Here is a 12,688-nt window from a genome sequence, read left to right on the forward strand (position 1 = left end):
TGTTAATGATATGATTTTAACTAGACTATAACCTAGATGTGCTGTGTTTGACAGAAACTTGGCTAAACCCAAACGATTACATTACTTTAAATAAGGCCACCCTGCAAGATTACAGTTATAAACATGAACCTCGTCTGAAAGGCAAAGGGGGAGGTGTTGCTGTAATTTATAGTAATATTTTTAGAATTACTAAGAAGTCTAGTTTCAAATATAATTATTTTGAAGTGACGGTGCTTTCTGTAACGTTATTTAGCCTAAGTGATAAATCCAGTTTAACATTTGGGCTGTCTACAGGCCACCAGGGCACCATACAGATATTATCAAAGAATTTGCTGACTTTCTATCAGAGTTAGTACTGGCTGCAGATAAAGTCCTATTTGTTGGTGATTTTAATATCCATGTAGATAATGAAAAAAATAAAAAAAATAAACGAAAAATAAAGCTAAAAACACTGGACGTTTCCAAACAGCACATCAGCAAAGACTTTATGAACTTCTTTACTTACAAGATTGATAATATCAGGGAGAAAATTATAACTATGCAACCATCTACTACAGTATCGCATCAGGGAGTGCACTGTAGTGTCCCTAAGGAAAAATGTCATTCATTCATTGCTATAGCAGAGGAAGAATTAACTCGTTAAATCTTCTAAATCGACAACATGAATGTTAGACCCTATACCGACTAAGCTACTGAAAGAGATGCTTCCAGAGGTCATAGATCCTCTTCTTAATATCATTAATTCATCTTTGTCATTAGGATACGTACCGAAAACTTTTAAGCTGGCTATGATTAAACCGCTTGTTAAAAAAACGCAACTTGATCCTACAGAATTAGTAAATTACAGGCCGATCTCGAATCTGCCTTTTCTGTAAAAGATAGTAGGCGGTATCCTCACAACTATGTTCCTTTTTAGAAAGAAATGGTATCTGCAAGGATTTTCAGTCAGGATTTAGACCGTACCATAGTACTGAGACTGCTCTCATTAGAGTTACAAATGATTTACTCTTATCATCCGATCTAGTGCGGATGATAAGATGATATTGCTGACTACTTGGATGATACTGATATTGCTGACTACTTACAAAGCACTAAATGGTTTAGCTCTGCAGTACTTGAGCGAGCTCTTAACGCATTATAGTCCCTCACGTCTACTGCGATCTCAAAATTCTGGTCAGCTGATAATACCGAGAATATCAATATCGAATGCTGGGTGTAGATCCTTCTCCTATAATGATTTGCTCTTATCATCAGATCGTGGTTGTATCTCTCTATTAGTGTTACTGGATCTTAGTGCTGCATTTGTTACCATCGACCACAACATTCTTTTGAATAGACTCGAAAATTATGTTGGCATTAGTGAAATTGCTCTACAATGGTTTAAATCATACTTATCTGACCGTTATCAGTTTGTAGCAGTAAATGAAGAGATGTCTTATCGATCACAAGTTCAGTATGGCGTACCACAAGGCTCAGTACTAGGACCGTTGCTGTTCACTCTGTACATGCTACCCTTGGGAGATATCATTAGGAAGCATGGAATTAGTTTTCACTGTTATGCTGATGATTCTCAGCTCTATATTTCTTTGCACCCCAACTAAACGCACCAATTCACAAAATGAACGGAATGCATATCTGAATAAAAAATTGGATGACTAGTAATTTCCTACTACTTAATTCTGAAAAAACAGAGATTCTAATTATTGGACAAAAAACGTCCTCACGTAATAATCTAGAATACTGTCTAACACTTGATGGCTGCTCTGTCAAGTCTTCGTCGTCGGTTAGGAACCTGGGTGTGCTCTTTGATACCAATCTTTCATTTGAAAGTCACGTGTCTAGTATCTGTAAAACCGCATTCTTCCATTTTAAAAATATATCTAAATTACGACATGTGCTTTCAATGAAAAATGTGGAACAGTTAGTTCATGCGTTCATGACCTCAAGGCTAGATTATTGTAATGCTCTACTGGGTGGTTGCCCTGCACGCTTAATAAACAAACTACAGCTGGTCCAAAATTACCAGAACCAGGAAGTATGACCATATTAGCCCGGTTCTGTCAACACTTCACTGGCTCCCTATTAAACATCGTATAAATTTTAAAATATTGCTGATTACTTACAACGCACTAAATGGTTTAGCTCCGCAGTGCTTGAGCGAGCTCTTAACACATTATAGTCCTTCACGTCTACTGCGATCAAAATTCTGGCCAGTTGATAATACCGAGAATATCAATATCGAATGCTGGGTGTAGATCCTTCTCCTATAATGATTTGCTCTTATCATCAGATCGTGGTTGTATCTCTCTATTAGTGTTACTGGATCTTAGTGCTGCATTTGTTACCATCGACCACAACATTCTTTTGAATAGACTCGAAAATTATGTTGGCATTAGTGAAATTGCTCTACAATGGTTTAAATCATACTTATCTGACCGTTATCAGTTTGTAGCAGTAAATGAAGAGATGTCTTATCGATCACAAGTTCAGTATGGCGTACCACAAGGCTCAGTACTAGGACCGTTGCTGTTCACTCTGTACATGCTACCCTTGGGAGATATCATTAGGAAGCATGGAATTAGTTTTCACTGTTATGCTGATGATTCTCAGCTCTATATTTCTTTGCACCCCAACTAAACGCACCAATTCACAAAATGAACGGAATGCATATCTGAATAAAAAATTGGATGACTAGTAATTTCCTACTACTTAATTCTGAAAAAACAGAGATTCTAATTATTGGACAAAAAACGTCCTCACGTAATAATCTAGAATACTGTCTAACACTTGATGGCTGCTCTGTCAAGTCTTCGTCGTCGGTTAGGAACCTGGGTGTGCTCTTTGATACCAATCTTTCATTTGAAAGTCACGTGTCTAGTATCTGTAAAACCGCATTCTTCCATTTTAAAAATATATCTAAAGTACGACATGTGCTTTCAATGAAAAATGTGGAACAGTTAGTTCATGCGTTCATGACCTCAAGGCTAGATTATTGTAATGCTCTACTGGGTGGTTGCCCTGCACGCTTAATAAACAAACTACAGCTGGTCCAAAATTACCAGAACCAGGAAGTATGACCATATTAGCCCGGTTCTGTCAACACTTCACTGGCTCCCTATTAAACATCGTATAAATTTTAAAATATTGCTGATTACTTACAACGCACTAAATGGTTTAGCTCCGCAGTGCTTGAGCGAGCTCTTAACACATTATAGTCCTTCACGTCTACTGCGATCAAAATTCTGGCCAGTTGATAATACCTAGAATATCAAAATCGACTGCTGGGTGTAGATCCTTCTCCTATTTAGCACCTAAACTTTGGAACAGTCTTCCTAACATTGTCCGGGAAGCAGACACACTCTGTCAATTTAAACCTAGACTAAAAACGCATCTCTTTTACCTGGCATTCATATAGAACATTACATTTCTATTATTCAGATCAGTTAATTGATTATTAGGCTGCATAGATTAGGTCAGCTGGAACCGGGGACCCTTCCCATAACACCTGATGAACACCTGTCTTTCTGTTTATTCCGAAGTTTACTGAAGTCAGCCGGATCCGGGCCGTATCCAGATCAGATGGTGGACCTGCGCCTGGACACGTCCATCCCTGAAGTGCCAGCTTCATTAGCCTTGTGAAGGCCTCATCAACACAATAGCTATCAGCACTGATCCTCAACAAATTCGTCTTCATACCGGCGTGATGACTCAGACTTCCAACCAGATGGAACGGGATAATATTCTGAATGTTCTGATCCAATCTGATTTCTGACCAGTAACGCTGCCTGAATCATAATCATACACTGTTCGCTCGTTGGCCAGAGGAGAACTGACCCCCGACTGAGCCTGGGTTCTGCCAAGGTTTTTTTTCTCCATTCTATAACCTGATGGAGTTTTGGTTCCTTGTGGCTTTTGGCTTGCTTAGTTGGGAACGTTTATTATTCAACAATATTATTGATCTGCCTTACTTAAGGTGGCCGATGGCACAATTTTCTTCTAGAAACAAACTTTGTTGTATTATTTTTATGTTATCACTGTGAAGCTGCTTTGATACAATCTGTATTGTAAAAAGCGCTATATAAATAAAGGTGACTTGACTTGATGAGGAGAAAGATGCAATGATGTTAGACAATCACAACAGCTGGCATTTACTGACAAGAGTCAGACTGAGACTGGAAAAAAAATCATGTTGTGAAAATATAACTGTTTTTGAATAAATAAATAAAAACTTTACAAACATTATAAGTAAACCCGAACGAACACTTTAAAATAAGGAAAAAGCATGTCATGACCACTTTAAGACTCTAAGCTTGTTATTTAGGAGAAAATCTCTCATTTAGCAAATGGTGCTAGATTAATTATTAAACCTGATTCTTCATTTGTTAATAATTAACACTAAGTAGCATAAGGAGCAATAAAATCACGCACATCCCAGTCAGGTGCGGGTGCTGGATCTCATAGGGAATGCAAAATTACAAAGTCAAGATCCGCACACCGGAGAGCTCCCATTCACAAAATTTATTTCAAAATTTATTTCAATGGGAGCTCTCCGGTGTGCAGATCTTGACTTTGTAATTTAATAATTAACACTCACAGAGCTTTTCTGCAGTTGATCACAGCTGGTATCAGTCTTCTTCTACCCTCTTCTGATGTGTTGTATTTCATGGGGTTCAGCTCATCCAGCGCCTCCTCTGACATCTGAACCATATAGGCAATTGTTGAGCATTGAGACGGAGAGAGTTCATTTTCTGAGTGTTTGTCTGATTTCACAAACTCCTGAATCTCTCTGGACAGAGTCTGATCTTTCATTTCCAGCAGACAGAGGAACAAATGTATGGATTGATCAGCTGAGAGGTGATACATATCATCATCATCATTGATCTTATGTTTAATGTAATGTGTGGTATCACTGATGGTCTCTGAGCTGTTCTCTGTGTGTGTCAGTAGATCCTGTAAGAGTCTCTGATTGGACTCCAGTGAGACGCCCATCAGGAACCGCAGGAACAGATCCAGCCGTCCATTCTCACTCTTGAGGGCTTTACGTACTGCTGATGTAAGTAGATCATACAGACAGAGTTCATCAGACCTGCTATATCTGAATTCATACAGAAAAAACTGGAGTGGTTCCATGTTCTTCATTAAATAACAGTAAAACTGATAGAAAGCAGCAAGAAACTCTTGGACGCTCAGATGAATGAAGCTGTAGACTTTCCTCTGATGAATTACAGATTCCTCCTTAAAGATCTCAGTGCAAATCCCAGAATACACTGAGGCGTCAGTGACGTCTATGCCGCTCTCAATCAGGTCCTCCTCATAGAACATCACATTGCCCTTCATCAGCTGATGGAAAGCCACTTCAGCAAGTTTCACAATCACTCCTCTGTTGGACTGCAGGAGTTTCTCTGGATCTCTCTCTTCATACTTCTGATTCCTCATGTTGATCTGAATCAGCAGGAAGTGGATGTACATTTCAGTCAGAGTTTGAGGGATTTCTGCACTCAGATCTTCTTCCAGGAGCTTCTGAAGCACAGTGGAGGAGATCCAGCAGAAGACGGGTATGTGGCACATGATGTGGAGGCTTCTTGCTCTTCTGATGTGAGAGATGATTCTGCTGGCTTGATGCTCGTCACTGATTCTCTTCCTGAAATATTCCTCCTTCTGAGGCTCATTGAATCCCTGAATCTCTGTCAGACGGTGGATGTATTTGGAGGGGATCTGATTGGCTGCTGCTGGTCTGGAGGTGATCCAGATGAGAGCCGAGGGAAGCAGATCTCCTTTAATGAGCTTTGACATCAACACACCCACTGATGAAGTCTCAGTCACATCAGAAACTTCCTGAGCGTCTGAAAACATCAGAGTGATTCTGCTTTCATCCAGACCATCAAAGATGAACACAACTTTACACTCCTCATAAATCTTTGAGTCCAGATCTTGAAGTTCAGGGTGAAAGTCCAGCAGAAGTCTGTGAAGACTGTACTGATGATCTCGGATCAAGTTCAGCTCTCGAAATGGAAGCACAAACATGAAATCTACATCCTGATTGTCTTTTCCCTCGGCCCAGTCCAGAATGAACTTCTGCACAGAGACGGTTTTCCCGATTCCAGCGATGCCTTTAGTGAGAACAGTCTTGATCTGCTCTTTCTCCTCGCGTCCTGGTTCAGGAGAGGCTTTAAAGATGTCATTGCAGTAGATTGGAGTGTCTTGTGAGTGTCGTGTTCTGGCTGTTTTCTCCATCTGTAAAACCTCATGTTCTTCATTCACTCCTCCTCTCTCTCCCTCTATGATGTAGAGCTGTGTGTAGATCCTGTTCAGGAGGGTTTCATTCTCTTGGAGTTTCAGTCCCTCAAATAATCTCTCATACTTGTTCTTCATGCTGGTTTTGTGTCGGTCTTTGACTCTCTGTAGTTCATCATTCATTGGTTGAGAAGAATCCTTTTCTCCAATCTGATCATCTCTAATTGGTAACAAAGTACACACATAAAAACTTGTTTGTGAATAATTTATGTTAAAAAAAGGGAATCCGCACACCAAACAGACGCAAAGTTCACGGTCCTTTAATTAAGATATTAACTGAAGATTTACATAAAAAGTGAAAACAGATTATCAAAGTGCATATGTAGTATCAAAGTATGGCTCCCTATGGTGAGCCCGTGTGGACATTCCATATGTTGCACTGCCCTAATTGGCCAGCCCATATGTATTTATTCCACATGATACCTTCTTATAGGCAGGATGTCGCTTCTGCAGCGTTCCTTTGCCGCTAAGGAAGGGCATGCTTTCCCAGTGTTATATAATAGTCTTACTGAGTGGGTCATGCAGTACAGTAGTTATCAACACTCTCTGCGTAAGTCCTCTTCCATCTTCCGCCCCAAGTGTTGCGGGGGGATTATTAGGCTTATGCAGGGCACTGGAAGGGCCAGCAATATTGGCGCTTTATTAGGGATCCCAATACGTCGGTGACTTTGACGTAACATCGAACGTGACCAAATGAAAGGGAACGTCTCGTTTACATATCTAACCCTCTTTCCCTGAAGGAGGGAATGGAGACATTATGTCTCGTAGCCACAATTGCTGTGCCCGCTGGGCAGCCAGCTCACTGGCTCTGCTCCTCAGTAAAAAGCAAATGTGCATTACATAAGCTTCCTTATTTACACCTGCACTGCAGGGCGGAGCGTGAGATGCAAATCTAACACACCAAATTTCACTGGCTCATTTAGTTTACACTCAAAGGTGATTGGTGTCTCAGACGAAATCCCAATACATCGGTGACATCGACGTAATGTCTCTGTTTCCTCCTTCAGGGAACGAGGGTAACATATGTAACCAAAACGTTTTACAGACTCCTGGTATGTGCAGGTCTATAGTTTATTTGCTTTCCTGGCAATTCAAGTTAAGAATTTGGTCTCTGTTTAGGCCTGTACAGTTCATTAGATTTTGATTGCTATATAAGTAAACATTGACACTGTGCACTGTCTTTATTATAAATAAATGTCTCACACTATTTCACTAGAGCAGTTAAATCACCAAATATATGTTGATAATCACCTGGGGTCAGAGGTCACTGCTTCATCATTGAATTTAGGAGGATGAGGCAATGATTGATTGCTCTTCATAGACACACAGCTGGGTTCTGGAGATGAAGATCTATGACCCCCCCTCCTTGAGATACTAAAATATAATAATTCATACACATCTTTACATTCTAATTAACACAATATAATTAGTTCAGATGATCAGTGATGTTGTATGAGTCAGTCGATTGTCACCAGGGCTGTGTTTAAGTCCAATTTTTATGACCTTCCCTCGCTAACGTGGACACTTGGAATCTGCAATGGAGCTGATTTATTATTTTTATTTTTATATTATTTTTTGTTTTGTTTTCTTTCCTTATGAATTTGTTTTACTATTATATAGTCCTGTATGTATGCTTGGGCTGTTGGAGAAAATATAAAAAATTACACAAACAAAATTGATAACAATACAATAAACTAGGTAGCTACAAGTATTAAATGTGGTTAAATGTCAAAATCACCCCAATATCATACACTAGAGTTGTATGGGGTGGGAGTAAATTAAGCGTGATCTGCTGGCGATCTGGTCTATGGATCTGCCTGAAGTGTACATGTTGAATAGACTCGCTCCCTTGGTCAAAATTGAGGGGTTGAGGGTCTGCCCAAATACACTTCCCTCGCCCACTAGGCAAAGTTTAACGCACTGCAAAATGGTGTTGGGGATTCCTCCGAGGGGAAGTGCTTAGGGAAGTTCGTTAGTGTATGTCTAACAGTGGAGTTAAACACAGCCAAGTACCGGATAGTGTCTCACCTGGGGTTAGAGGTCACTGTTCCATCACTGAATTTAGGAGGATGAGGCAATGATTGATTGCTCTTCAGAGACACACAGCTGGGTTCTGGAGATGAAGATCTCTGACTCTTACTCATTTCAAAGACTGATTTCTTCCCTGCATATGAAAACATTATTATATACTATATGAAAACACATTATATTAACATTGTAACAGTCACCTCCTGTCACAAGGGTTATTGTATTATATTTTGTTTTGTCTATTTTGCTATGTTCATCTTGACCACTAGGTGACACCAGTAGCTCTCCCTTATTCTATTCTGTATAATAAAGGAAGAAGTAGAGGAAGAAGCAGATTCAGTCTTAATTATGTCATGGGCTATGTCCCAATTCAAATGCTGCATCCTTCGAAAGACTCGGGCGGTGTCCGAAATCGCCCCCATACCCTTGAATAGGGCACTATTTGAGTGGACAGCCATTTGTAGTGGTGTCCGAAACCATACTGGACGTTATTGAGTGCACTCATTCAATCCCACAATGCACCGCAATTACAGGTGTACAACTGATGTAATCTTAACGGCTAGAGAATACCCATAATCCACTGTGAGAGTCGTGCGCTGAATGAATTCCTACTGAATTGAGATGGTAATTTCAATCATCCATCCATTTTCCGAACCGCTCTGGTCCAGCTTCATATCATGCAGGTATACATTTCTTTTTAATTTATTATTACATTGTTTTTTTATGGTTTATACATGCTAGTTTCCATAACAGAGTTCAGGATAAATCTTTTCATTACTACTGGAGCTGCCAGTTTGCTACGTTTCAATTCATTATTAAACAGCAAGCACAAACTATGCAGAAGCTGCAGCCTTTCCAGCGCACTCACTGTCCGAATTCACTCACTTGTTTTCATTCACTCCTTCAAGTGGACTATATTAGTGGAGTAATGTAGGGAATAGTGAATGAGGGTATAGGGGGCGATTTCAAACACAGCATCAGACTTCAGAGGCTGCATCAGAGGCCGTGAAGGTCGGACTGAGCGTTGTTAAATGGGCTAGTCTAGCCTACGGAGGACTGTTCTTGTCGCCCAGCAACTGTGACAGTTGCCTTTGACGAGCGGCAGAAACATTTGTACTGGACTATTTTAAAAGTTATATTCAACTGCATGAAAACAAAACAGGGTTCACAATCTGTCTAAATATGTTCACCGAGGTACATTTATGTACATAATAAAGAGAATAAACTATATAAAATCACATCTTGGTAAAATATGTCAACGTTTGAACCACTTTGTCGTGCCGCTGTGATGCAATCGGCCTTCGAATGCTTCGAATTCACTCTGTTCTCCAAAAGCTTTGACTTTATTCTCTTTTAAACCACAAGATGCACAAAAATTCAGCTCAGCACTTTTCTGAACAACCGCTTTTGATGAAGTGTAAGTTTTTCTGATCCTTGATTCGTCACCATACAATCAAATTATTACTGGATTATTGGATTATTATTAATGCTTTCAGAATCTTTACTTTTTAAAATCATTTTGTTTCTATATTTTTAAAGTGAACATTTTTATGACAGTATATTTATTGAACAAAAATAATGAAAATAAACAGAAAATAGTGCAACTTTGCAAAAGTAATTATTTTGAACAAGCATTAACTTAGACATTATTAAAAACATTATTTTAGCTTAAGTATTTGTATCAATACTGTGTGTCTTTTGCCCCCTGTGTCTGTAGATTAAAAGACCACCTTGCCACCTCATACATTTATAATGTTTTTTAAACAAACAAACAAACAAACTACTTTTAAGATTTATTTTCACACAGAAAATAATCTGTGTGAAAGATTGTTCTCCATCAATGCTCCATCAATGATCAATACAAACATAAATATTTGTCTCTCTTGTGGCTCATGCACAGTCTTCACTTGGACGCATGCTTCAATCTATCGCCGTTGCGGAGACTCTCTATTCGTTGCGGTGAAATCACAAAACAAAGTGCACACAAACGTGTTCCTGACTGATATACAACCACTGATGAACATTAAAAAAAACTGTACAAGAGCAGGTTAGAACCCAGAACCTCTGCCATACTCGGCAGAAGTTCTTCCACTAAACCATTAAAGTAGGCTACACAAGCTATATTGGCGGATCTATGCATTTATTCACTCGAAAATTCTCGGCACTAACAAAATATATTAATAGATCTCAAATGACCAATTAAATGTAGGCCTACTATTGAAATTGATTTCGTATCGTAATGTCGTAATGTTATTTTTTTCTGAAAATTGTTATGGTACACATATATTGTACATATATCTGATTTATCATTGTGTAGTATGATGTGTTTTTTGTCAAATAAAATATAAATAAACATGATGCGTTGTCCCGTCTCTCTCAAAGTGAAGTTCATTCTGAAATGCGACAGAAAATGATCTGTAACTCCGCGAATGCTTGTCACTGTGGCATGAAACATGTGTCTTTACAAAGCTTGAAGTCTCCATTTTTAAATGAAGTAAACCATATAAAAAACAAATATTCTCTGTTTAAGTAATCCGTATGAAAGCAACGACATGTACAGTTTCTCCAGTCCGAGCTAATTAACTCTAATGTGACCACGCCCACGCGCGCACGAGCGATTGACAATGTAAATGATCCACGTGCTGTTAAAGGACTCATTACCTCAAAAACAAGTAGGCTACCGTATTCCTGTTTTTCCTCGAGTTTGGAAGACTGTGTTTGTGCTCAATGTGCTGTGCTGTTTACCTTGGATTTACCTCAGAAGAATTAGAAGAACTCGATTTGAGTATGAGAACGATTTTTAAGGTAAGATTATTTATTTACCTCAAGCGGTCTGTTTTGAAGTTCTGTGAGTAGTAAGAAAGACGTGCACTGATAGAGAAGCATTTCCATTGGCTGCAGTCTGCAGGCATTGGCCAATAACAAAAGACGACATAGCAGCCAATTTTACAGAGTGCCATTGATAAATATCAATATCCCTCAAAGTTTTTATTATCATATATTGTGCTACGTTTATGTAGCTATTATATGTAGATAAAATATAGTAATCATTACAATGTCCACAAAAAAAAAAAAAAAAAAAAAAATATATATATATATATATATATATATATATATATATATATATATATATATATATATATATCCTATAGGCTATATAACCTTTTTTTTTTTTTCAACTGGAACGCCATCCCCCATCGAAATTCACTCCCCATACTCCGTCCCCCCGCGTCCACCCCCCATTTCCAGCCCTGGTTAAGAATGAAATGGCTAGAAATTATTCACGAACTATATACAAACCAGCGCGTTCCTTTTGGGCTCGCAAATCACGTGGGTAGGCTACTTTTACTCTGTGTGGGGATGACCATGTCTGTCAGACTCCACCAAAGACTATTTTTGACCCAGGAAAAAACATATTTCAGATCTAAAAGAATCTTAAATATTCTTTTAGATCTGTAAACTAATCTCAACTAAAAGCAGACACTCTAGAGCTCGATATCATTATAATCCTGATGAAGAACTTAATGAACTATAATGACCGTAAGGCTAATCTTACAGATTGAGTTATGATCGCAAACAGAAAACATTGTACAATAATGATATCAGAACATGATATCAGAAGCCGATAAATGAACTTACCGTAATGTGATATTTATGAAAGTTTTTAAATCCTAGAAATGTGAATTTGCATTTCTTCATAGCCTTTAGGCTACTTTCAGTTTGAAGGAGTTTCCTCATAACGCGCATGCGCAGGAGCGATACCGATTGCGCAAAATTCGCTAATTCTGCAAATGGTACAGCAGCTTTCTTGATAGCGTCACTCAGCTCGATCTGGCTACTCTGTTTAACTCTGTAAAGGGGAGAGCGAGGGCAGGGCGTAGCAAGCTTTTCTAAAGTGCGGGGGTTGGATGTGGTTTGTTTATTAACAATAAAAACGATGAATACAATGACAGAAGGGTACAAAAGGTATAACATACAATATATAAAAAGCTTCCCATTTAAATGAGTGATACTAGAAAAGTATAAAAACACACTCGGAACACACGGACAATAAGTCAAATCTCTGTTGTGAAAATACACAACAGTATTAGACTTGTTAAAGAATCAGAATCAGAAAAACTTTAATAATCCCAGGGGGAAATAATTTTTGTTACAAACTCCAGATATACAAACAACAACATAGGTTATATTATACAAACAACATATATTAAGAAAAATACAAAAAAAAAAAATATATAGGCTATAGGCTATATGTAAATGCATCCAACAACCAACTGACCAACCGAATTTAGCTAGCTGCTGAACAATATCCCATTAGCAATTAGCAAAACACTGGACATGTCAACAAAACATAAACAGAACATCT

General features: G+C 38.6%; 1 protein-coding gene across 2 annotated transcripts in view; it reads right to left on the minus strand.

Moving 5' to 3' along the window:
- LOC311068874 (NLR family CARD domain-containing protein 3-like) overlaps window positions 1–12,151 on the minus strand; it is a 33,622-nt gene extending 21,471 nt beyond the window's left edge. Inside the window, exons 1-4 of one of the 2 annotated variants that reach the window (XM_084091644.1) lie at window positions 11,962–12,151; window positions 8,323–8,458; window positions 7,546–7,668; window positions 4,595–6,454 (exon numbers count right to left, since the gene is read on the minus strand). In XM_084091644.1, coding sequence (XP_083947770.1) covers window positions 4,595–6,454; window positions 7,546–7,668; window positions 8,323–8,438 — 2,099 coding nt within the window. In that variant the 5' untranslated portion in view covers window positions 8,439–8,458; window positions 11,962–12,151. Of the gene's footprint in view, window positions 1–4,594; window positions 6,455–7,545; window positions 7,669–8,322; window positions 8,459–11,961 lie in introns of those variants that run through there. The other variant, XM_084091645.1, reaches the window with a different exon arrangement.
- Between the last annotated feature and the right edge of the window lie 537 nt (window positions 12,152–12,688).

The sequence above is a fragment of the Abramis brama genome, assembly GCF_963993115.1.
Source record: "Abramis brama genome assembly, chromosome: 18".
In the NCBI taxonomy this organism is placed as follows: domain Eukaryota; kingdom Metazoa; phylum Chordata; class Actinopteri; order Cypriniformes; family Leuciscidae; genus Abramis; species Abramis brama.